At 43.7% G+C, this 24,130-nt stretch overlaps 1 protein-coding gene across 2 annotated transcripts in view; it reads right to left on the bottom strand.

Annotated features, from left to right (window-relative positions):
• Positions 1-24,130, bottom strand: part of rbl1 (retinoblastoma-like 1 (p107)) — a 154,275-nt gene that overhangs the window by 51,308 nt on the left and 78,837 nt on the right. For both annotated transcript variants that reach the window (XM_068048717.1, XM_068048716.1), the window contains one exon: positions 5,617-5,781. In XM_068048717.1, the coding sequence (XP_067904818.1) occupies positions 5,617-5,781 (165 nt within the window). The remainder of the gene's footprint in view (positions 1-5,616; positions 5,782-24,130) is intronic.

Genomic DNA, 24,130 nt, shown 5'->3' with positions numbered 1-24,130 from the left:
ATTTCTGTCAAGGCCCCAGCAATTTCTTCCCTTGCCTCCCTCAGTGTTCTAGGGTAGATCCCATCAGGCCCTGTGGTCTTATCTACCTTAATGCTTTGCAAGACACCCAACACTTCCTCCTTTTTGATTAATGAGATGACTGAGACTATCTACACTCCCTTCCCTAGGCTCATCATGCACCAAGTCCTTCTCCTTGGTGAATACTGATGCAAAGTACTCATTTAGTACCTCGCCCATTTCCTCTGGCTCCACACATCGATTCCCTTCTCTGCCCTTGACTGGGCCAACCCTTTCCCTGGTTACCCTCTTGCTCTTTGTATACATATAAAAAGCCTTGGGATTTTCCTTCATCCTGTTTACCAATGACTTCTCATAACCCCTTTTAGCCCTCCTGACTCCTTGCTCAAGATTCCTAGCCTCTGACCTGCTCTTGTAGCCACGGTATTTACATGGCTACTTCAGTTCAGTTTCTGGTCAATGGTAGCCCCTAGGATGTTGATAGTGGGGGATTCAGCAATGGTTATGCCATTGAATGTCAAGGGGAGATGGTTAGATTCTCTCTTGTTGGAGATGGTCATTGCCTGGCACTTGTGTGGCGCGAATGTTACTTGCCACTTATCAGCCCAAGCCTGGATATTGTCCAGGTCTTGCTGCATTTCTACATGGACTGCTTCAGTATCTGAGGAGTCATGAATGGTGCTGAACATTGTGCAATCATCAGCGAACATCCCTACTTCTGACCTTATGATTGAAGGTAGGTCATTGATGAAGCAGCTGAAGATGGTTGGGCCTAGGACACTACCCTGAGGAACTCCTGCAGTGATGTCCTGGAGCTCAGATGATAGACCTCCAACAACCACAACCATCTTCCTTTGCGCTAGGTATGACTCCAGCCAGCGCAGGGTTTTCCCCTGATTCCCATTGATAGTTTTCCCAGAGCTCCTTGATGCCATACTCGGTCAAATGCTGCCTTCATGTCAAGGGCAGTCACCCTCACCTCACCTCTTGAGTTCAGCTCTTTTGTTCATGTTTGAACCAAGGATGAAGGAATAGGAAGTAGGTTTCAAAGACAAGTTGCTTAAAGAGAACCGGGGTGGGGGGGGGGGGAGATGGTGAATAGAGGAGGAGAAGCTGCAAAAAGATTAGAACTTAAGACATAGGAGCAGGAGTCAGCCATACAGCCCCTCGAGTCTACTCTACCACTCAATAAGAACATGCCTGAACTTCTACATTGACAACTTTCTCAGCCTATTTCCCTATTCCTTGATTCTCTTAGTGCCCAAAAATCTAGCAATCGAAATCTTGAATATACTCAATCACTGAGCATCCCCAGCTCTCTGGGGTAAGGCAATCCAAATATTCACAACTCTCAGTGAAGTGATTTCTCCTCATCTCAGTCCTAAATGCCTGGCCCCTTATCCTGAAACTATGACCCCTAGTTCTATACTCTCCAGCCAGGGGAAACAGCCTCTCAACATCTACCCAGTCAAGCCCTCTTAGGAATTTCCAACATTTTAATGAGATCAAAGAGATAAACAGCACAAAAACAGGCCTTTCAGCACATCGTGTCTGTGCTGGCCATCAAGCACCTATCTATTCTAATCCCATTTTCTAGCACTTGGCCCGTAGCCTTGTATGCTATGGCGTTTCAAGTGCTTATCTAAATACTTAAATGTTGTGAGGGTTCCTGCCTCTACCACCCCTTCAGGCAGTGAGTTCCAGATTCCAACCACCCTCTGAGTGAAATTTTTTTCTTCAAATCCCCTCTAAAGCTCCTGCCCCTTTCCTTAAATCTTTGACCCCTGGTTATTGACAACACCGCTAAGGGAAAAAGTTTCTTCTTATCTATGCCCCTCAGTCAGGTCCCCCTCAGCCTTCCTTGTTCTAAGGAAAACAACCCTCACCTATCCAGTCTCTCTTCAAAGCTGAAATGCTCCAGCCCAGGCAACATCCTGGTGAATCTCCTCTCCAGCGCAATCACATCATTCCTATAGTGTGGCGATTAGAACTGTACACAGTACTCCAGCTGTGGCCGAACTAGTGTTTTATACAGCACCATTATAACCTCCCTGCTCTTATATTCTGTCTCGGCTAATAAAGGCAAGTATCCCATATGCCTTCCTAACCACCTTATTTACCTGTGCTGCTGCCTTCAGTGATTTATGGACAAGTAGACTAAGGTTCCTCTGACCCTCTGTACTTCCTGTCGTCCTACCATCCATTGTGTATTTCCTTGCCTTGTTCGTCCTTCCAAAATGCATCACCTCACACCTCTCAGGATTAAATTCCATTTTCCACTGCTCTGCCCATTTTACTAGCCCAACTATATCGTCCTGTAATCTAAGGCGTTCCTCCTCACTACGACACCACCAATGTCATGTCATCTACGAACTTACTGATCATATCTCCTATTTTCACGTCTAAATAATTCATGTACACTACAAACATCAAAGGTCCCAGCACCAATCCCTGCGGTACACCACTGGTCACAGGCTTCCAATCACAAAAACAACCCTCGACCATCATCCTCTGCCTCCTGCCAATAAGTCAACTTTGGATCCAATTTGCCAAATTACCATGGATCCCATGGGTTCTTACTTTCTTGACCAATATCCCATGCAAGACCTTATCAAAAGCTTTACTGAAGTCCATGTAGACGACATCAACTGCTTTACCCTCACCTACACACCTGGTCACCTCCTTGAAAAATTCAATCAAATTTGTTAGACATGATCTTCCCCTGACAAAGCCATGCTGACTATGCTTGATTAATCCCTGCCTCTCCTAGTGGAGATTAATTCAGTCCCTCAGAATTTTTTCCAATAATTTCCTGAACACTGATGTTGGACGCACTGGCCAGTAATTACCTGGTTTATCTCTACTACCCTTCTTGAATAATGGTACCATGTTCGCAGTCCTCCAGTCCTCTGGCACCTCTTCTGTGGCCAGAGAAGATTTGAAAATTTGTGTCAGAGCCCCTGCAATCTCCTCCCTTGCCTCATATAGCAGCCTGGAATACATCTCATCTGGGCCTGGGGATTTATCCATTTTTAAGCCTGCTAAAACCGCTAATACCTCCTCCCTTTTTAAGGCTAATTTGTTCAAGTATATCACAATCCTCCTCCCTGATCTCTACACCTACATCGTCCTTCTCCATAGAGAACGCAGATGAAAAGTAATCATTTAAAACCTCACCTACATCCTCCGGCTCCACACACAGGTTGCCACGTTGGTCCCTAATGGCCCCTACTCTTTCCCTGGTTATCCTCTTGCCCTTAATATACTTATAAAACGCCTTGGGATTTTGCTTTATCTTCCCCGCCAGTGTTTTTTCATGCCCCCTCTTCGCTCTCCTAATTACTTTTTTTAAGTAGCCCCCTACACTTTCTGTACTCCTCTAGGGCCCCACTGTATACAACCCTCTGAATCTGCCGTAAGCCTCCTTTTTTTCCCTTATCCAATCCTCTATAACCCTTGACATCCAGGGTTCCCTGGACTTGTTGGTCCTACCCTTCACCTTTACGGGAACATGTTGGCCCTGAACTCTATTTCCTTTTCGAATGACTCTCACTGGTCTGATGTAGAGTTTCCTACAAGTAGCAGCTCCCAGTTCACTTTGGCCAGATCCTGTTTTATCATATTGAAATCGGCCTTCCCCCAGTTCAGTACCTTTATTTCCAGTCCATCTTTGTCCTTTTCCATAACGACCTTAAATATTACAGAGTTATGGTCACTATCCCCGAAATACTCCCACACTGACACTTCTACCACCTGTGCGGCTTCATTCCCTAGGATTAGGTCCAGTACTGCCCCTTGTCTGGTAGGACTTTCTACGTGCTGGCTCTAAAAGCTCTTCTGTATGCACTTTAAGAATTCCGCCCCCTTTAAGCCTTTTGCACTAAGACTATCCTAGTTCATATTAGGGAAGTTGAAATCCCCTACTATTATTACCCTATTATTTTTACACTCTCTGAGATTTGCCTACATATCTGTTCCTCTATCTCTCCCTGACTGTTTGGAGGCCTGTAGTACACTCCCAGCAAAGTGATTGCCCCCTTTTTGTTTTTAATTTCTACTCATATGGCCTCATTTGAGGAATCTTCTAAGATATCATCCCTCCTTACTGCAGTAATTTGACTCCTTGATCAATAATGCAATGCCACCTCTTTTACACCCCCTGGTCACACCTGAAGATTCTATACTCTGGAATATTGAGCTGCCAGTCCTGCCCTTCCCTCAACCATGTCTCTGTGATAGCAATAATATCATATTCCCACATGTTAATCAACGTCCTCAATTCATCTGCCTTACTTGTAAGACTCCTTGCGTTAAAATAGATGCAATCCAGCCTTGCATTATTTGCTTGTGCCTTAACAGGTCTATATTTGCTCTGCCTTCCAGACTGACTTAGTTTCTCTTCTATATTTGGCTAAGCCTCACCCTCTACTGTACCTACACTCTGTATCCCACCCCCCTGCCAAATTAGTTTAAACCCATCCCCCACCGCCCTCCTCAACAGAACTAGCAAACCTTCATGCAAGGATGTTGGTCCGGGTTTAGGTGCAACGATGGAGCATCCACAACCCTCTGAGGTAGAGAATTCCAAAGATTCACAACCTTTACGGTGAAGTAATTTCTCCTCATCTCAGTCCTAAATGATCGGGCCCCTTATCCTGAGACTATTCCCCCGTGTTTTAGATTCCATAATTTTCCTTTAACAAATCCATACTCGCTCCTTGATTAACCCATGGCTTTCCAAATGAATAGCGACCCTCCAGTCTCTAGCAACCCTCTAATCCTCCGGCACTGCTCCTGAATTATATAAACACAAAGGAACAAGGGAACAAGGGAAGACAGGTGGGGATCTTTGAGAGACAATGGAGGGAAGAAAATAATTTCAACAACAGAGGGCCAGGAAGCAATAGTGGAATTAAGTCTTGTTCACGTTTCAGGTCTGTGACCTTTCATCATGTGTTCTGATGAAAGGTCACGGTTCTGAAATGTTAACTCTGCTTCTCTCTGCACAGATGCCACCAGGCCTGCTAAGTGTTTCCAGTACTTTCCGTTTTTATTTCAGATTTCCAGTTTCCACAGTATTTTAGTGGAATTCAGCCTTGTACATAAGTGAAAGGGAGATTGAAACAGCCACCAACCAGCTGAAAAGATAGCCCCAGTTCTCAGCTAAAGGAGAGGGGTACAGCTGGGAACTATCGAAGGAACAAAGTATCGACCAAAGCACAGATGGAAGTTGATTAAGAAAGTTACATGCAATCATGGAATCAAAAGTAGAGGATCAATCAGGGGTAACAGTGGTTGATGCAAGGGTTCAGAGGAGTTGGGATTGAATTGAGCCATTGAAAGGAGATGATGAAAAATGACCAGGCTCCATCATACATCATATAAGAAAGGGGTCTTTTCTAACACTTATGAAAATGGAAACATCTTACACAGTAGATTGGCTGTATTGATAAGCCAGGAGTGCAGACACGTAAAATATCACTTATCCAAACAGCCTGTTCTCCAGAAAGTTAACACAGATCTTTAGCCGTGTCACAATTACAACTCAATGAATATACAATACGTTACTTAAAAGAATGTGTAAATATCTGCACTCACCTCTTCACATGTTGGAACCTTATTGTCTGCTCCATGCAAAGCTTTCCAAAGAGCTGAGTCATGGCTCCAAGCTCGACTCTCCAAAATCTGCTCTTCAACATTGTTGAGGTGTTTCACCATATCACGGGAAAGACCCTCTTCTGCCCGAATCAACACTTCTATCACCTAAAAGAAGGGTTATCAGCATAATGTTAGTGTCACTGACATTAACTCCAATCATATTAAATATTAATATTCAGTCTAGGTAAGTGTCCAAATTAATATGTCTCATCATGGTATAAGGGATAGAGAGGCATAGAATATAAGAGCAGGGAGGTTATGATGGAGCTGTATAAAACGCTGGTTAGGCCACAGCTGAAGTACTGTGCACAGTTCTGGTCACCACACTGCAGGAAGGATGTGATTGCAATGGAGAGGGTGCAGAGGAGATTCACCAGGATGTTGCCTGCGCTGGAGCATTTCAGTTATGAAGAGAGACTGGATAGGCTGGGATTGTTTTCCTTGGAGCGGATAAGGCTGAGGGGATACCTGATTGAGGTATACAAAATTATGAGGGGCATGGATAGGATAGATAGGAAGAAACTTTCTCCCTTAGTGGAGAGGTCAATAATTAGGGGGCATAGATTTAAGGTAAGTGGCAGGGGGTTTAGAGGGGAGTTGAGGAGAAATGTTTTCACCCAGAGGGTGGTTGGAATCTGGAACACACTGCCTGAAGAGGTGGTAAAGGCAGGAACACTCATGACATTCAAGAAGTATTTAGATGAACACCTGAAACGCGATAACATACAAGGCTATGGGCCAAGGGCGGGGAAATGGGATTAGTTAGGACGGGTGCTTGGTGGTCGGCGCAGGCGCATTGGGCCGAAGGGCCTGTTTCTGTGCTGTAAAACTTTATGACAGTCTACGCGGTAGCACAATTAAACTGAATGAATTGATTCATTATAGACTGTTGGTTTAAATTTGATCTCACGATGAATACCTCCACAAGTGATAGTCTTGTTATGGCAATTCCTTTAAAGAATATAAGAAATAGGAGCAAGATTTGGCTATGCAGCCCCTCGAGCCTGCTCTGCCATTCAATATCATGGCAGAACTTCTACCTCAAATCCACTTTCCCACACTATCCCCATCTTTTGATACACTAATTGTCCAAAAATCTATCGATTTCAGTCTTGAATATACTCAATGATTGAGCATCCACATCTGTCTGGGGTACAGCATTCAATTTTGAGGTTACTAAAGGCAGGAGAAACACATTCCCATATTTGACTGCCAGTTAATATCAAGCATGGGCCAGATGTAGAGTAAAACTCCTTCGAACACCACATCATAGAGTTATTTATGGCACAGAAGGAGGGAATTCGGCCCATCGAGTCCATGCTTGCTGTCCATAGAGCAGTCAGTTCCATTCTCCCACTCCATCCTGCAGCTCTAAGTTTATTTTCTGCAAGTGCCCGTCCAATTTGCTTTGAAATCATTGATCGTCTCTACTTCCACCACCCTCGTAGGCAGCAAGTTCCAGGTCATTACCACTCACTGCGTAAAAAAGTTCTTCCTCACATCTGCCCTGAATCTCTTTCCCAAAGCCTTCAATGTGTCCCCTAGTCCTTGTACCATCAGCTAATGAGAACAGCTTTTCTTTGTCTACCCTATCCAAACCTGTCAGAATCTTGTACATCTCTATCAAACCTCCACTCAATCTCCTTTGCTCCAAGGAGAGATTGGGGAAACTGGGCCTGTATTCTCTAAAGTTTTGAAGAATGAGAGGTGACCTCATTGAAATCTACAAAATACTTAAAGGGATAGACAGGGTAGATGCAGCTCAGATGTTTCCCCTGGTGGGGAGTCTAGAACCAGGGAACACAATAAGGGGGAAGCCACTTAGGACCGAGACGAGGAGAAATTTCTTTACTCAGAGGGTTGCAAATCTTTGGAATTCTCTACCCCAGAGGGCTGTGGAAGCTCAGTCATTGAGCATATTTAAAACAGATTGATAAGATATCTAAATACAAATGACATAAGGGTATACGAGGATACTGTGGGGAAAGAGGCACTGAAGTGGAAGATCAGCCATGATCATATCGAGTGGCAGGGCAGGCTTGATGGGCTGAATGGCCTACTCCTGTTCCTATGTTCCTAAAACAACCCCAGCTTCTCCAACCTAACCTTGTAGCTAAAATCCCTCATCCCTTGAACCATTCTGGTAATTCTCCTTTGCACCCTCTCAAGGACCCTCACATCCTTCCCAAAGTGTGGTGACCAGAACAGGATGCAATAGTATATAAAGTCTGATATGCAAAATCTGGCATCCTGAGGACCAGGACCGGGACCCAGCCTATTTTCGGATTTTGGACAATATTAGTAAAGCAATATTGTCAGCATTCAGGAAATATTGCGTGTAAGATTATCAGTTAGGAGCCATCTACAAACTTATAGTCTCAATATTCCCAAATATGGTTATAACACCAAGCTCATACCACAGGTTCTGTTATGTTTCGCTTGGTCAGATTTGACGTTTTTAATAAAAGCAAAATACTGCAGATGCTGGAAATCTGAAATTAAAAAAAGTGCTGGAAATACTCAGCAGGTCACTCTGTTTTTAAGACCTGGACCTAGTATCTAGCAGTTCCACTTTTCTCAGGAGAGAAAGAAAAATTAGTGCAGATTTCCAGCTACTCTACAGTGTCTCCAGCCAGCTCCTGATATTTTGCTTTTGCAAATTGTGGCTTTAAATATGAAAAATATAGTCATAAATTACAGTCAGAATCAGATGAAATGCTATTTGTAATGTGTTGTAGCAAAAATGTCCGATTTTCGGACAATTCCAGTTTTCAGACAGCCGGATTTTGGATATTGGACCAGTAGTTGTGGCCTAACCAGAGCTTTATAAAGATTCAGTGTAACTTCCCTGCTTTTGTATTCAATACTTCTATTTATGAATCCCAAGATCCCATATGCTTTGCTAATTACTCTACTACTTTCAAAGAGTAGATGATCCATCGCGACCTCCTCCTGAAGTCCCCAGTAACACAGATGCCAGCCTTCAGCCAATTCGATTCACCCCACATGATATCAAGAAATGGCAGAAGGCACTGGACACTGCAAAGGCTATGGGTCCGGACAACATCCCGGCTGCAGCACTGGCTGTGGCCCTTGCCAACCTGTTCCAATACAGCTACAACACTGGCATCTACACGACAAATTGGAAAATTGCCCAGGTATGTCCTGTACACAAAAAGGACAAATCCAAACCAACTAATTACTGCCCCATCAGTCTACTCCTGATCATCAGCAAAGTGATGGAAGCTGTCGTCCACAGTGCTATCAAGTGGCACTTACTCAGCAATAACCTGCTCAATGACACTCAGTTTGGGTTCTGCCAGAGCCACTCAGCTGGACTTCATTATAGCCCTGGTCCAAACATAGACAAAAGAGCTGAACTCCAGAGGTGAGGTGAGAGTGACTGGCCTTGTCATCAAGGTAGCAGTTGTTCAAGTGTGGCATCAAGGAGCCCTAGCAAAACTGGAGTCACTGGGAATCGGGGGAAAACACTCGACTGTTTGGAATCATCCCTAGCATAAGGAATATGATTGTAGCTGTTGGATATCAGTCATCTCAACCCCAGAACATCGCTACAAGAGTTCCTCAGGGTACTGTCCTAGGCCCAACCATCTTCAGCTGTTTCATCAATGACCTTTCCTCCATCAGGTGGGGATGTTCGCTGAAGATTGCACAATGCTCAACACCATTTGCGACTCCTCAGATACTGAGGCAGTCTGTGTCCATATGCAGCAAGACCTGGACAACATTCAGGCTTGGGCTGATGAGTGGCAAGTTACATTTGGGCCACACAAGTGCCAGGCAATGACTATCACCAACAAGAGAGAATCCAATCATTGCCCCTTGAGATTCATTGGCACTGCCATCGCTGAATTCCCCCACTATCAACATCCTGACGGGGTTACCAATGACCAGAAACTGAACTGGACCAGTCACATAAACACTGTGGCTACAAGAGCAGGTCAGAGGCTGGGAATTCTGTGGCAAATAACTCACTTCCTGACTCCCCAAAGTCCACCATCTACAAGGCACAAGTCAGGAGTGTGATGGAATACTCTCCACTTGCCTGGATGGGTGCAGCTCCAATAACACTCAAGAAGCTTGACACCATCCAGAACAAAGCAGCCCACTTGACTGAACCATAGAAAGGTTACGGCACAGAAAGAGGCTATTCAGCCCATCGTGACTGTACTGTCTGAAAAAAACTAGCCGCCCATTCTAATCCCACCTTTCAGTACCTGGAAGGGCGGCACAGTGGTTAGCACCGCAGCCTCACAGCTCCAGCGACTCAGGTTCAGTTCTGGGTACTGCCTGTGTGGAGTTTGCAAGTTCTCCCTGTGACTGCGTGGGTTGCCGCCGGGTGCTCCGGTTTCCTCCCACAGCCAAAGACTTGCAGGTTGATAGATAAATTGGCCATTGCAAATTTCCCCTAGTGTAGGTAGGTGGTAGGAGAATGGTGGGGATGTGGTTGGGCATATGGGAGTAATTTAGGATTAGTATAAATGGGTGGTTGTTGGTTGGCACAGATTCAGTGGGCTGAAGGGCCTGTTTCAGTGCTGTATCTCTAAATAAAAATAAATAAATAAAATACCTGGTCTGTAGCCTTGCAGGTTATAGCACTTCAGTGCAAGTCCAGGTACCTTTTAAATGAGTTGAGGGTTTCTGCCTCCACCACCAATCTGTCAGCCAATTCCAGACACCCACCACCCTTTGGGTGAAAAAGATTTTCCTTGTGTCCCCTCTAATCCTTCTACTAATCAACTTAAATCTGTTCCCCCTGATAATTGACCTCTCCACTAGGGGAAATAGATCCTTCCTGTCTACTTTATCTAGACCCCTCAGAATCTTATACACCTCAATTAAGTCACCCTTCAACCTCTTCTGTTCTAAGGAAAACAACCCTAGCCTATCCAATCTTTCCTCATAGCTGCAACTTTCAAGTCTTGGCAACATTCTTGTAAATCTCCTCTGTACTCTGTTATGATCTCTAGTTTTTTTTTCAGGAAGAAAGATGTGTGCCTTTAAGGCTGGAAAAGGAGGCGTACTGCTTTAAGAACCAGTAAGCCTCAGGAGTTAGAGAAAGTGCATTTTGGTTGCTGTTGGATACAACCATACAGAAAAGGAACCAACCAGCTTCAAAGAATGCATCTTGGTTACCCAGCAACAGCCATTCAGAGACCACGGACCAGAGAGACAATGTTGCAATTATCTTTTGAACTGGCTTTTTAGTTGAAACAGACTGTTCTAACTAGAGAAACAGAGACAGCTGTGTGTTAGAACCTGAAAGGAGAAACAGACCATTTAAACTGAAGGAAGAGAATTTAGTCTATTTATTTATTATTCTCTCTCAAAATTCTAAAAAGTCAAGCCAAAACAGAGATCTCTGATAATTTAAACTGAAGGAAGGGAAGTTAGACTATGACAATCTTTCATCCCTCAAAAATTCTAAAGCCAAATTGTTTCATTAAAAAGTGTTTGCAAGTTGTTAATTGTTGAAATCCATCGCTGGAGAAGGAGCAACAATTTCGACTTCTGAATTAGACTACGGACTTCTTCTGTTGAAGAACTTTTTTCCCCCATCGGACGGCTGTGAGGACTCCAACCTTGGAAAGTTCCACATCCGGCAGGAGCGTAAAGCTGCAAGGACTCTAATTTTTTCTATTTTAAATGTTGGTTCTATCTTAGTAGTGTTTAAGAATTTCGTTTTTCTAATTAAACAGTTAATTTGTTGACACCTGGTTTGGTTAGCCTCATTCGGGGGTTAATAGAGGGTACAATTTGGCTGAATCTATCTTGAATTTGGAATGTTTAAAAATGATATGTTAGCTGATCTGTGGAGGGACAGGATTGAATTAACAACACGTTTTCCCCCCCCCCACAATCAGAATCATATATTTTGATTGGGAGCTTTGACTGGAGCAGTCGGTCGTAACAACTCTCACCAGAGCAATTATGACCTTCCTGTAATGTGGTGAACAGAACTGTACGCAATACTCCAGCTGCAGCCTAACTAGCGTTTTATACAGTTCCAGCATGACATCCTTGCTTTTGTATTCTATACCTCGGTCGACAAAGGAAAGCATTTTATATGCCTTCTTCACCACTTTATCTATCTGTCCTGTCACCTTCAGGGACCTGTGGACATGCACTCCAAGGTCTCTCACTTGCCCTCCCCTTCTCAATATCCTCCCGTTTATTGTATATCCCCTTGCTTTGTTTGCCCTCGCCAAATGCATCACCTCACACTTCTCCTGACTGAATTCCATTTGCCACTTTTCCACTCATTCAACCAAACCATTGCTATCATTCTGCAGTCTACAGCTATCCTCTTCAGTATCAACTACACGGCCAATTTTTGTGTCATCTGCAAATTTTCCAATCATGCCGCCCACATTTAAGTCCAAATCATTAATATGTACCACATACAGCAAGGGACCCAACACTGAGCCCCTTGGAACGCCACTGGAAACCGCTTTCTATCCGCAAAAACATCCGTCGACCATTACGCTTTGTTTCCTGTCACTGATCCAATTTTGGATCCAACTCGCCACATTCCCCTGTATCCCATGGGCTTTTACTTTTCTTACCAGTCTAACATGTGGGACCGCGTCAAATGCCTTACTAATATCCATGTAGACAACATCCACTGTACTACCCTCATCAATCCTCCTTGTTATTTCCTCAAAAAATGCAATTAAGTTAGTAAGACACAACCTTCCTTTAACAAATCTATGCTGACTATCCCTGATTAATCCGTGCCTTTCTAAGTAGCAGTTTATCCTGTCTCTCAGAATTGATTCTAATAATTTGCCACCACCGAGGTCAGACTGACTGGCCTATGATTATTTGGTCCATCCCTCGCACCCTTTTTAAACAATGGTTCAACGCTCGCAGACCTCTGCCCATATCTTCTGCATCCATGCATAAGTTCCCTTGTACATCTCTGATAGGCCCTACCCTTTCCTTAGTGATCCTCTTGCTCTTAATGTACTGATAAAACATCTTTGGGTTTTCCTTGATTTTACCTGCCAATATTTTTTCATGTCTTCTCTTTGCGTTCCTAATTTCCTTTTTTACTTCACCCCTGCACTTTCTATACTCCTTTAGACTTTCTAAAGTATTAAGTTTTTTGTGACTGTCATAAGCTTTTTCTGCTTTATGTTACCCTGTAAGCTTCTACATAACCAAAGGGCTCTAGATTTGGCAGTACCACCCTTTTTCTTTGTGGGGACATGTCTACACTATGTGCATACAATCTCACTTTTGAATGCCTCCCACTGGTTTGCCACTGCTTTTCCTTCAGGTAGCTGTATCTAGTCCACTTTCGCCAAATCATCTCTCAGCTTCGTAAAATTTGCCTTCCCCCGATTTAGAACTTTTACTCCTGTTCTATCCTTGTCCTTTTCCATAATAATGCTAAATCTAACTCTATTATGGTCACCATCTCCAAAATGTTCACTCACTGCTACTTCATCCACTTGCCTAGCTTCATTTCCTAAGACTAAATCTAGAATTGCACCCCCTCTCATTGAGCTTGTTACATGCTGGCTAAAAAAAGTTCACTTGAACGCAGATCAAGAATTTAGTGCCCTCCACACTGTTTGTATCCCAGTTGATATTCGGGCAGTCAAAATCCCCAACTATTACTGCCCTATTGTTTTCACACTAAGAAATCTGTCGACATATGTGTTCTTCTATCTCCCTCTCACTGTTTGGCGGTCTATAGTACACTCCTAGTAGTGTGGCCTTTTCTATTTCTGAGCTCAATGCATATGGCCTCATTTAATGATTCATTTAGCATATCATTCCTCCTCACAGCTATAATTGATCTTTAACCAATAATGCTAAACCCTTCCTTTTTTATCCCCCTCTCTTTCCTGCCTGAAAACTCTATATCAAGGGATGTTGAGCTGCCATTTTTGCTCCTTTTTAAGCCAAGTTTCCATTATAGCAATGATATCACTGATTTAAAGTACTTGGCAAGAGAAGCAAAAGTGACGAGGAGAAATTTTTTCACACAGCGAGTGGTTAAGGTCTGGAATGCGCTGCCTGAGAACGTGGTGAAGGCTGTTTCAACTGAAGCATTCAAAAGGGAATTGGACAAGTGATATGAAAAGGAAGAATATGCAGGGTTACGGGGAGAAGGCAGGGGAATGGAACTGAGGGAATTGCTCTTTCAGGGATCCAGTGCAGACATAATGGACCAAATGGCCTGCTTCTGCACTATAACGATTCTGTGATCATGCTGCCATGTGTCTATCTGTGCCCTCAGCTCATCGGCTTTGCTATACTCCTTGCATTTAAATAAATACCTTTTAACACTGCCAAATTCCTGTTCTGTACATTTTTTAGACTTTGCTTCTTTTGTCTTTCAGTCACTTGCTAATTTTCTGCTTCCTGTTCCCTGCTCTGAATTTATCCTATCTGAAACTGCACTCAGGTTCCCACCCTCCTGCCAATCTAGTTTAAATCATCCCCAACAGCACTAGCAAACCTTCCTGCTAGGATATTCGTCCCGGTCCTGCTCAGGTGTAGACCATCCAGCTTGTACAGGTCCCACATTCTCAGAACCTGACCCAATGCCCCAGAAATCTGAAGCCCTCCCTCCTGCACCATCTCTCCAGCCACGCATTCATCTGGCATATTCTCCTATTTCTATACTCACTAGCACGTGGTCTTGGGAGTAATCTGGAGATTACTTCCTTTGAGGTCCTGCTTGCTAATCTCTCTCCTAACTCCCTAAACTCAGCCTGCAGGACCTCATCCCTCTTTCTACTTATATGATTGGTAACAATGTGGACCACGACCTTTGGCTATGCACCCTCACCCTCCAGAACGCTCTATAGCCGTTCGGTTATATCCATGACCCTTGCACCAGGAGGCAACATATCATCCTGGAATCATGTCTGCGACCACAGAAACGCCTGTCTGTTCCCCCAACTATAGAATCCCCTACCACTATTGCTCTCCTGTCTTTTCTCCTCCCTCTCTCCACAGCTCAGCCATCTATGGTGCTCTGGTCATGACTCTCGCTGCACTCTCCAGAGGAACCCTCTCTCCCATCGGTACTCAACTGAATACCGGTTAGAAAGTGGGATGCCCTCTGGGGACTCCTGCACTACCTGCCTTATCCTTCTTGTTTGTCTGGCAGCCATGCAGTCCCTCTCTGCCTGTGCTCTGTTAAGCTGCGGGCTGACCACCTCCTGAAATGTGCTATCCACGTATCTCTCAACCTCGCAAATGCACCTCAGTGATACCAGTTGTCGTTCGAGTTCCAAGATTCGATGCTCGAGTTTTTGCATTTGGTGGCACTTTCTGCACATGTAATTTTCCAGGACATGGGTAGGGTTCTGGAGTCCCCACATGGCACAGGATGTGCATTTGACAGGTGTGAGCAGCCCTGCCATGCTTTGAATTATTTATTTACTGCACTAAAATTGGAAGTTAAATAAACACAATAAAATGGTTATAAATAGAACGAACAAACCAGTAACCACCCACCGACTACTGATATTTTAGCTTCTACTTAATAGAAGCTAAATGTTAGAGAAAAAAATAAAAACCAGCAGGAATAAGAAAATACCTACCAGATACTCACCGACTAGCTCCCTGTGCCTCGCAGCTCTCACTCCCCTCTCGTGTTGTTTGTAGCTCCGACGTCACACCCAGATAATCACCTACCTGCTTCCCTGTGATGTCACACCTCAATTTTTCTTTCTGAATGCTGGCAGACTGGCGGCAACAGCAAGCTATGTTCCAATCTTGTTGTTTCCCGGTGAATTCTCACTCGCTCTGTCTCCCAGGCTCTTTATTCCCCGCTCCGATCTCGCTGTTTCCCGGTGAACTCTCACTTGCTTTCTCTCTCTCTCTCCGGGCTCTTTATATCTCACTCTGATCTTGCTGTTTCCCGGTAAACTCTCGCTTGCTCTCTCTCTCTGTCCCGGGCTCTTTATGCCTGCTCCAATCTCGCTGTATCCAGATATGTATCCATTTCTGTCTTGAACATGCTCAATGATGGAGACGCTACAGCGCTCTGAGGTAGAGAATTCTAAAGTTTCACCACCGTCTGAGTGAAGAAATCCCTCCTCATCTCAGTCTTAAATGGCCTACCCCTTATTCTGAGACTATGTCCCTGGTTCTATACTCACTAGCCAGGGAAACATCCTATCTACATCCACCCTGTCACGCCCTGTAAGAATTTTGAGAGTTTCAACGAGTTCACTTTTTATAATACTTCACTGATACAAAAGGTGAAGTCACATGGGATCAGAGGGGAGCTGGCAAGATGGATACAGAACTGGCTCGGTCATAGAAGACAGAGGGTAGCAGTGGACAGGTGCTTTTCTGAATGGAGGGATGTGACTAGTGGTGTTCCGCAGGGATGTGACTAGTGGTGTTCCGCAGGGATCAGTGCTGGGACCTTAGATGTTTGTAGTATATATAAATGATTTGGAGGAAAATGTAGCTGGTCTGATTAGTTTGCGGACGACACAAAGGTTGGTGGAGTTGCGGACAGTGATGAGGATTGTCAGAGGATATAGATCGGTTGGAGACTTGGGCAGAGAAATGGCAGATGGAGTTTAATTCGGACAAATGTGAGGTAATGCATTTTGGAAGGTCTAATGCAGGTGGGAAGTATACAGTAAATGGCAGAACCCTTAGGAGTATTGACAGGCAGAGAGATCTGGGCGTACAGGTCCACAGGTCACTGAAAGTGGCAACGCAGGTGGATAAGGTATTCAAGAAGGCATACGGCATGCTTGCCTTCATCGGTCGGGGCATAGAGTATAAAAATAGGCAAGTCATGCTGCAGCTGTACAGAACTTTAGTTAGGCCACACTTAGAATATTGCGTGCAATTCTGGTCGCCACACTACCAGAAGGACGTGGAGGCTTTGGAGAGGGTACAGAAGAGGTTTACCAGGATGTTGCCTGGTCTGGAGGGCATTAGCTATGAGGAGAGGTTGGATAAACTCGGATTGTTTTCACTGGAACGACGGAGGTGGAGGGGCGACATGACAGAGGTTTACAAAGTTATAAGCGGCATGGACAGAGTGGATAGTCAGAAGCTTTTTCCCAGGGTGGAAGAGTCAGTTACTAGGGGACATAGGTTTAAGGTGAGAGGGGCAAAGTTTAGAGGGGATGTGCGAGGCAAGTTTTGTACACAGAGGGTGGTGAGTGCCTGGAACTTGTTGCCGGGGGAGGTGGTGGAAGCAGGTATCATAGAGACGTTTAACAGGCATTTTGACAAATACATGAATAGGATGGGAATAGAGGGATACGGACCCCGGAAGTGCAGAAGGTTTTAGTTTAGGCAGGCATCAAGATCGGCGCAGGCTTGGAGGGCCGAATGGCCTGTTCCTGTGCTGTGCTGTTCTTTGTTCTTTTATTCTTCGAAACTCTAGAAAATACAGCCCCAGTTTCCTCAGTCTCTCTTCATAAGACAATCCCGCCATCCCAGGGATTATCTGGTGAACCTCCGTTGCACTACCCCTATGGAAAGTATATCCTTCCTTAGATGAGACGACCAAAACTGTACACAATATTCATGGTGCGGTCTCACCAAGGCTCTATACAATTGAAGCAAGACATCTTTACTCCTGTACTCAAATTCCCTGGTAATGAAGGCCAACATACCATTTGTTTTCCTAATTATTTGCTGCACCTGCATGCTAGCTTTTAATGACTCATGAACAAGGACACCTTGGTCCCTTTAGACATCAACATTTCCCAACCTCTCACCATTTAAGAAATACTCTGTCTTTGTTTCTTCCACCAAAGTGGATAACTTCACACTTATTCACATTATATTCTATCTGCCATGTTTTTGCCCATTCACTCAGCCAGTCCAAATCCCCTTGAAGCCTCCTTGCATCCTCCTCACAACTTAAATTCCCACCTAGTTTTGGGTCATCAGCAAATTTGGAAATATTACATTTGGTCCCACATACAAATCATTTATATAGATTGTGAACAGCACTCCAGCACTGATCCTTGTGGTACTCCACTAGTAACAGCCTGCCATCCTGAGAATGACCCATTTATTCCAACTCTCGGTTTTCTGTCTGTTAAACAAATCTCAATCCATGCCAGTATATTACCCCCAATCCCATGTGCTCTAATTTTGTTTACTAACTTCCTGTGTAGGACCTTATCAAAAGCCTTCTGAAAATCCAAATACACCACATCCACTTGTTCACCTTTATCTATGCTACAAGTAACATCCTCAAAAACCCCAACAGGTTTGTCAAACATGACTTCCCTTTCATAAATCCATGTTGACTCTGCCAATCATATCATTATTTTCTAAGTGTCTAGTTATCACATCCTTTATAATAGATTCTAACATTTTCCCTACTACTGATGTTAAACTAAAAGGTCTGTAGTTCCCCATTTTCTCTCTCCCTCCTTTCCTAAATAGTGGGGTTACATTTGCTACTTTCCAGTTTGCAGAAACCTTTCCAGAATCTATAGAATTTTGAAAGATAACCACTATCTCTGTAGCCACCTCCTTCAACGCTCTGGGGAGGTAGTTCATCTGGTCCAGCAGATTTATCAACCCTCAATCCAGTTAATTTTTCGAGTATTACCTCTTTATTAATACTAATTTCTTTCAGTTCCTCTTTTGCTGGGAGAACTGTGTGACGCCTGCTGCAGACAAATTGCCTTGAACACCTGCCCACCATAGCCTGTGCATTAATTTCACCTGGAAACTTTGAGTGGCATCTGACTATTGAGGGGAGGCGGTGGCGTACTAGTATCGTCAGTGGACTAGTAACCCAGAGCCCCAGGTATTGCTCTGGGGACACGGGTTCGAATCCCACCACAGCAGAAGGTGGAATTTGAATTCAATTAATAAATCTGGAATTTAAAGCTAGTCTAATGATGGCCATGAAACCATTGTCGATTGTTGTAAAAACCCATCTGGTTCACTAATGTCCTTTAGGGAAGGAAATCTGTTGTCCTTACCTGGTCTGGCCTACATGTGATTCCAGATCCACAGCAATGTGGTTGACTCTTACATGCCCTCGAAATGGCCTAGCAAGCCACTCAGTTCAAGGGCAATTAGGGATGGGCAATAAATGCTGGCCTGGCCTGCGACGTCCACATCCCATGAAAGAATAAAAAAAAAACTCTGGGACACCTCACCGATCCAGAAATATTCTACTTGAAGTTATAATCCAATTATTTTATTATTCCTAAGAAACAGTTCTAACTTAAACCAATCTTTTAAAACCAGTTAACCATTGGGTTTTAAATGTATGTGTGTGCATGAGGATTAGGAAGAACAAAAAGTTATAAAATCTGTTTATACATATAGATTTACCTCATTATTGTTTAAAATTGGTTTATTAATAAATAGTTAATCTGTTGTTGTTTAAAGAAACCTGGTTTGGTTTCATATTCTGGGGAATAAATACAGTGTTTAATTTGGCTAACTTCCGGTAGGTGGGAAACTTAATTTGATATGCTTTGACCTGTGGAGTAGTGGGACTGAATTAACAGTGCATTACTCCCGCCTTGGTCGTAACATTCGCCATCCTGTTGGATGTATTGGCCAATGCAGTAGGTGTTTGATTGGTTACTTGCTATGCTCATAAGAACCAGTCGGACAGGTTTTCTTGCGTTTAACAAAGAAGGAGGTTAACTGTATTGTACGTAAACCACACTAGGTACAAGGATACACTACGCCACAACTGTCTCTCTCTCTCTCTGTTACACACACACACACACATAGGGTCCAGGGAGGAGGAAGTCTCAGAGGAATGTATATATTGTCACGTAAATGTGCTTTGTTTGATGATAATTTTATTTAATCCACTGACTGGAGACCTGAATTTATATTTTTTAAATAAATTTAAAAGGAACAGATAAGCACAGATAATAAGAGCAGCAAGACGAGAAGCATCTGGACTCTGACACATGCAGACCTAAGTGGGGGTCCCTCCTCTTTCTCCATTCCAGCTTGCAAGCTTTGAACTCTGCCTGCTGACTCTGCATATTCTGGCTACAATCAGAAACCCCTTTGGAGGAAATCATCTGCATTGCTATCTCCAAGATACCCACTGAATCAGTCATCTATCTCTTTAAACTAAAAGCCTTAGGACCACCGAATTCAGCTGGAAGCCAGCCAAATCACCAAAATCCACAGACTGTATACCCACTTTTTATGGACTCGACCAATCTACCCTTCCTCCTCTCTGGACCCTATTTGTGTGTGTGCAAACCTCTAGTATGTGTGTGTGTGTGTGTGTGAGAGAGAGACAGAGGGAGAGAGAGAAAGTTGAATAAAGTTAACCTCTTTCTTTGTTAAACTTAAGAAAACCTGTCCGATTGGTTCTTATGATCATAGCAAGTAAGCAATCAAACACCTACTGAATTGGCCAGTACATCCACTTTAAAAAACAAGAGTTAAACCTGTTGTGGACAAACAAGGAGGGAAAAGAGGGAAGCCTTTCGACCCCTACTCACCTGACCGTAACAATATGTTGTAGACCATGTAATACTTCTTTAAGTAAAAGCCATTGCCTGTCTACTGTCAAATCATTTAGTATATTCTCCCAATCCACCATAGCCAACTTGCATCTCATACCTTCATAGTTTCCTTTATTCAGATTTAAGACTCTAGTTTCTGAATGAAATATCACTTTCAAACTTCATGAAAAATTCCATCATATTATGGTCACTATTTCCCAAAGGTTCCATGATAGCAAGGTTATTAATTAACCATTTCTCATTATATAATACTAAATCGAAAATAGACTGATCCCGAGTTGGCTTTTCAATGTACAGCTGCAGAAACCGATCTCGTACACACTCCAGGAATTCAACCTTCCCAGCATTAGTGCTGATTAGGTTTACGCTGTCTATATGCAAATTGAAGTCGCCCATTGTTACTGTATTACCCATGTTACATGCACCTCTAATTTCCTGATTAACACCGTGCCCAACATTATCACAACTGTTTGGTTGCCTATAAACAACTCCCATAAATGTTTGCTGTCCTTTGCTGTTTTTTTTCCTCCATCCAAAATGATACTACACCTTGACTCTTCGATCCAAGATTCTCTCTCACTCAGGCACGGATCGTGTCCCTTATTAAAAGTGCTACCGCATCTACTTTTCCTTTTCACCTATCCTTCATAAATGATGAATATCCTTGAATGTTCAGTTCCAAGTCTTGGTCACCCTGTAACCATGTCTCCGTAATGGCAATTAAATCATACCCATTTACCTCTATTTGTGCCTTCACATCATCTACCTTGTTGCGAATGCTGCGTGCATTCAGATAGAGTGCTCTTAACTTTGTCTTTTTAACATTATTCCGCATTCTGATCATATGTAATGCGTGCCTTTGCTTCGTCTGCCTTCTAATTTCACTTACTACTTTTCTACTTCCTGTGACCAGTTTTCTGATCTGAGCTCCCTCTCAGGTTCCCATCCCCTGCCAATCTAATTTAAACCCTCTTCAATAGCACTAGCAAATCTCCCTGTGAGTGTCCATCTTGTACAGGTCCCACCTGCCCCAGAACCAGCCCCAATGCCTCAGAGATCTGATGCCCTCCCTCCTACACCAATTCTCCAGTTACATGTTCAATCGCTCAATCCTCCTTTTCCTATGCTCACTAGCACGTGGCACTGGGAGTAATCCTGAGATTACTGCTTTTGAGGTCCTGTTTTTTAATTTCTTTCCTTCCTCCCTAAAATCTGCTTTCAGGACCTCATCTCTCTTCCTACATATATCATTGGTACCAATGTGGACCATTACCACTGACTGTTCACCCACCCTCCCCCAGAAGAATGTCCTGCAGCCAGAATGTCACAGAACGTTCTGTGACATCCTTGACCCTGGCACCAGGGAGACAACATACCTAACATACATAACAACATGGCCGCAGAAATGTCTGTCTGTTCCCCGAACTAATGAATGCCTTATCACTATCGCTCTTCCACTCTTCTTCCTCCCCTCCTGTGCAGCTGGGCCATCCGTGGTGCCATGGACTTGGCTTTGGCTGCACTCCTCTGAGGAACCATCTCCCTCACCAGTATCCAAAATGGAAAACCAGTTAGCAAGCAAGATCGTCTCAGGGGACTCCTGCACTACATGCCTGGTTCTCTTGTGTTGCCCGGCGGTCACCCATACCCTCCCTGCCTGCATGCTCCTAACCTGTGGTGTGACCACCTCCCAAAATGTGTTAGCCATGTAGTTGTCTGCCTCGCAGATGCACCACAGTGGCTCCAGCCGCTGCTCGAGCTCTGAAACCCGGAGCTCCAGCTTCTGCAGCTGATGACACTTCCTGTAGATGTGTCCAAGACACATGGTGTGTTCATGACTTCCCACACACCACAGGATGTACATTCCACTTGGCTGAGCTGCCCTGCCGTACTTAAACTTTACAAACTATATCGCCATTCCTTCACTGTCGCTGGGTCAAAATCCTGGAACTCCCTTTCTAACAGCACTGTGGGTGTACCTACACCATATGGACTGCAGAGTGGTTCAAGGGCAATTAGGGATGAGCAATAAATGTTGGCCTAGCCAGCGCCCACATCCCGCAAAAGAATTTAAAAAATCATGAACCCCAGGACCCTCTGGCCCTGCACACTCTTTAGAACTGTGCCATCGAACTGTGGCAGTGAGGGGACGCAGCTGAGAAGAGACAGTTGCCTGAGTGAAGTTGGAAATTTGGTGCATGTGTTAAGTTCTGGTAAGTTTTTGTTCAATTTTAATTTTAGATTAAGAGTCAGGCTTTAAATCTGCTGATCAGGCATATAGCCTTGTTAAACAAGAAGTAGCCAACAGTGGCAGTAATCTGTCAATCAGTTGGAAGTAGTTAGGTTCAATAGGCGTTAACTATTGCAGCAGAAAGCTAGTGAGTCATCAAAATCCTTATATAAAAGCAGACCAGTTTCTTAGCCGAACGCAGTTGAGAAGAGACATTTGCCAGAGTGAAGTTGGAAATTTGGTGCGCGTGGGAATTCGTTGGAGAGGGGGGAAAAGGGGCTCCTTTTCATATTTGGGTAAAGGGAAATTTAGAAATCCAAAGAGAGAGGGGTCAGGGCATCGGAGCAGGATAGTGATGTGGGTAACTCCCAGCAGAAAGGGACAGAAAGGGACAGAGAGTTTAACAAAAATTGTACATTGGCAAATAAGGTTATTGCAGGGAACAGAGGTAAAGAAATGAAATGAAAGTTCTTTTATCTGAATGCACGAAGCATCTGTAATAAGATAGATAAACTAGTGGCACGAATAGAAGTAAATGATCTAGATCTAATTGCCATTACCGAGACATGTTACAAGGTTGGGAAATGAATATTCCAGGGTACACAATATTTTGGAGAGACAAACAGAATGGCAAAAGGAGGAGGGAAAGCCCTGATAGTAAAGGATGGCATAAGGACATTAATAAGGGATCTGGCCTCAGAAGATCATGAAGTAGAATCAGCTTGGGTGGAAACTAGAAATGGGGGAGTCAGAAAACACTGGTGGGAGTAGTTTACAGGTCCCTGAATAGTAATTATATTATTGGACAGAACATTAAACGGGAAATTATTGGACCATGTAAAAAAACTAATGTATTAATTGTAGAGGACTTTAATCTGCATATAGACTGGGACAATCAAATTGGCAACAGCAGTCTGGAAGATAAATTTGTAGAATGCTTTTGTGACAGTTTCTTGGAGCAATATGTTGTAGAACCGACTAGGGATAAAGCTATCTTAGATCTTGTATTGTGAAATAAAGCAGGGTTAATAAGCAATGTAATAGTAAAAGATCCACTAGGAAATAGTCATCATAATACCATTGAATTTCAGGTTAAGTTTGAAAGTGACACATTTCAATCACAAACAATAATCTTAAACATAAACAAAGCCAATTACGAAGGTTTGAGGGGAGAACTGGCTAAGGTTAATTGGGTAAATAGACTGGAAGGTATGGCAGTAAATGAACCATAGGAAACATTTAAAGAAACAATTCAAAGGGTTCAACATTCCGTTCAAAAACAAGTCATCTGTGGCTCACTCATGAAGTTTAGGAGAATATTAGACTAAAATCACAGAATTGTTACAGTGCAGGAGGCCATTCGGCCTATCATGTCCGCACCGACTCTCTCAAAGAACAACTCCCTCAGTCCCATTCCACTGCCGTCTCTCCGTAACCCAGCACATTCTTCCTTTTCAGGTAACTGTCTAACTCCCTTTTGAATGCTTCAATTGAACCTGCCTCCACCACACTCTCAGGCAGCACATTCCAGATCTTAACCACTCGCTGTGTGGCAAAGTTTTTCCTCATGTCTCCTTTGCTTCTTTTGCCAATTACTATCAATCTGTGCCCAATCCTTCCACTAATGGGAACAGTTTATCTCTATCTACTCTGTCCAGACCCCTCACGATTTTGAATACCTCCATCAAATCTGCTTCCAACTTCCTTTTCTCCAAGGAAAACAGCCAGA

This window comes from Heterodontus francisci, chromosome 16, assembly GCF_036365525.1.
Source record: "Heterodontus francisci isolate sHetFra1 chromosome 16, sHetFra1.hap1, whole genome shotgun sequence".
NCBI classification, from domain to species: domain Eukaryota; kingdom Metazoa; phylum Chordata; class Chondrichthyes; order Heterodontiformes; family Heterodontidae; genus Heterodontus; species Heterodontus francisci.
Note: the sequence above shows the minus strand (reverse complement) of the source record. Positions and strands in the feature narration are given on the sequence as shown.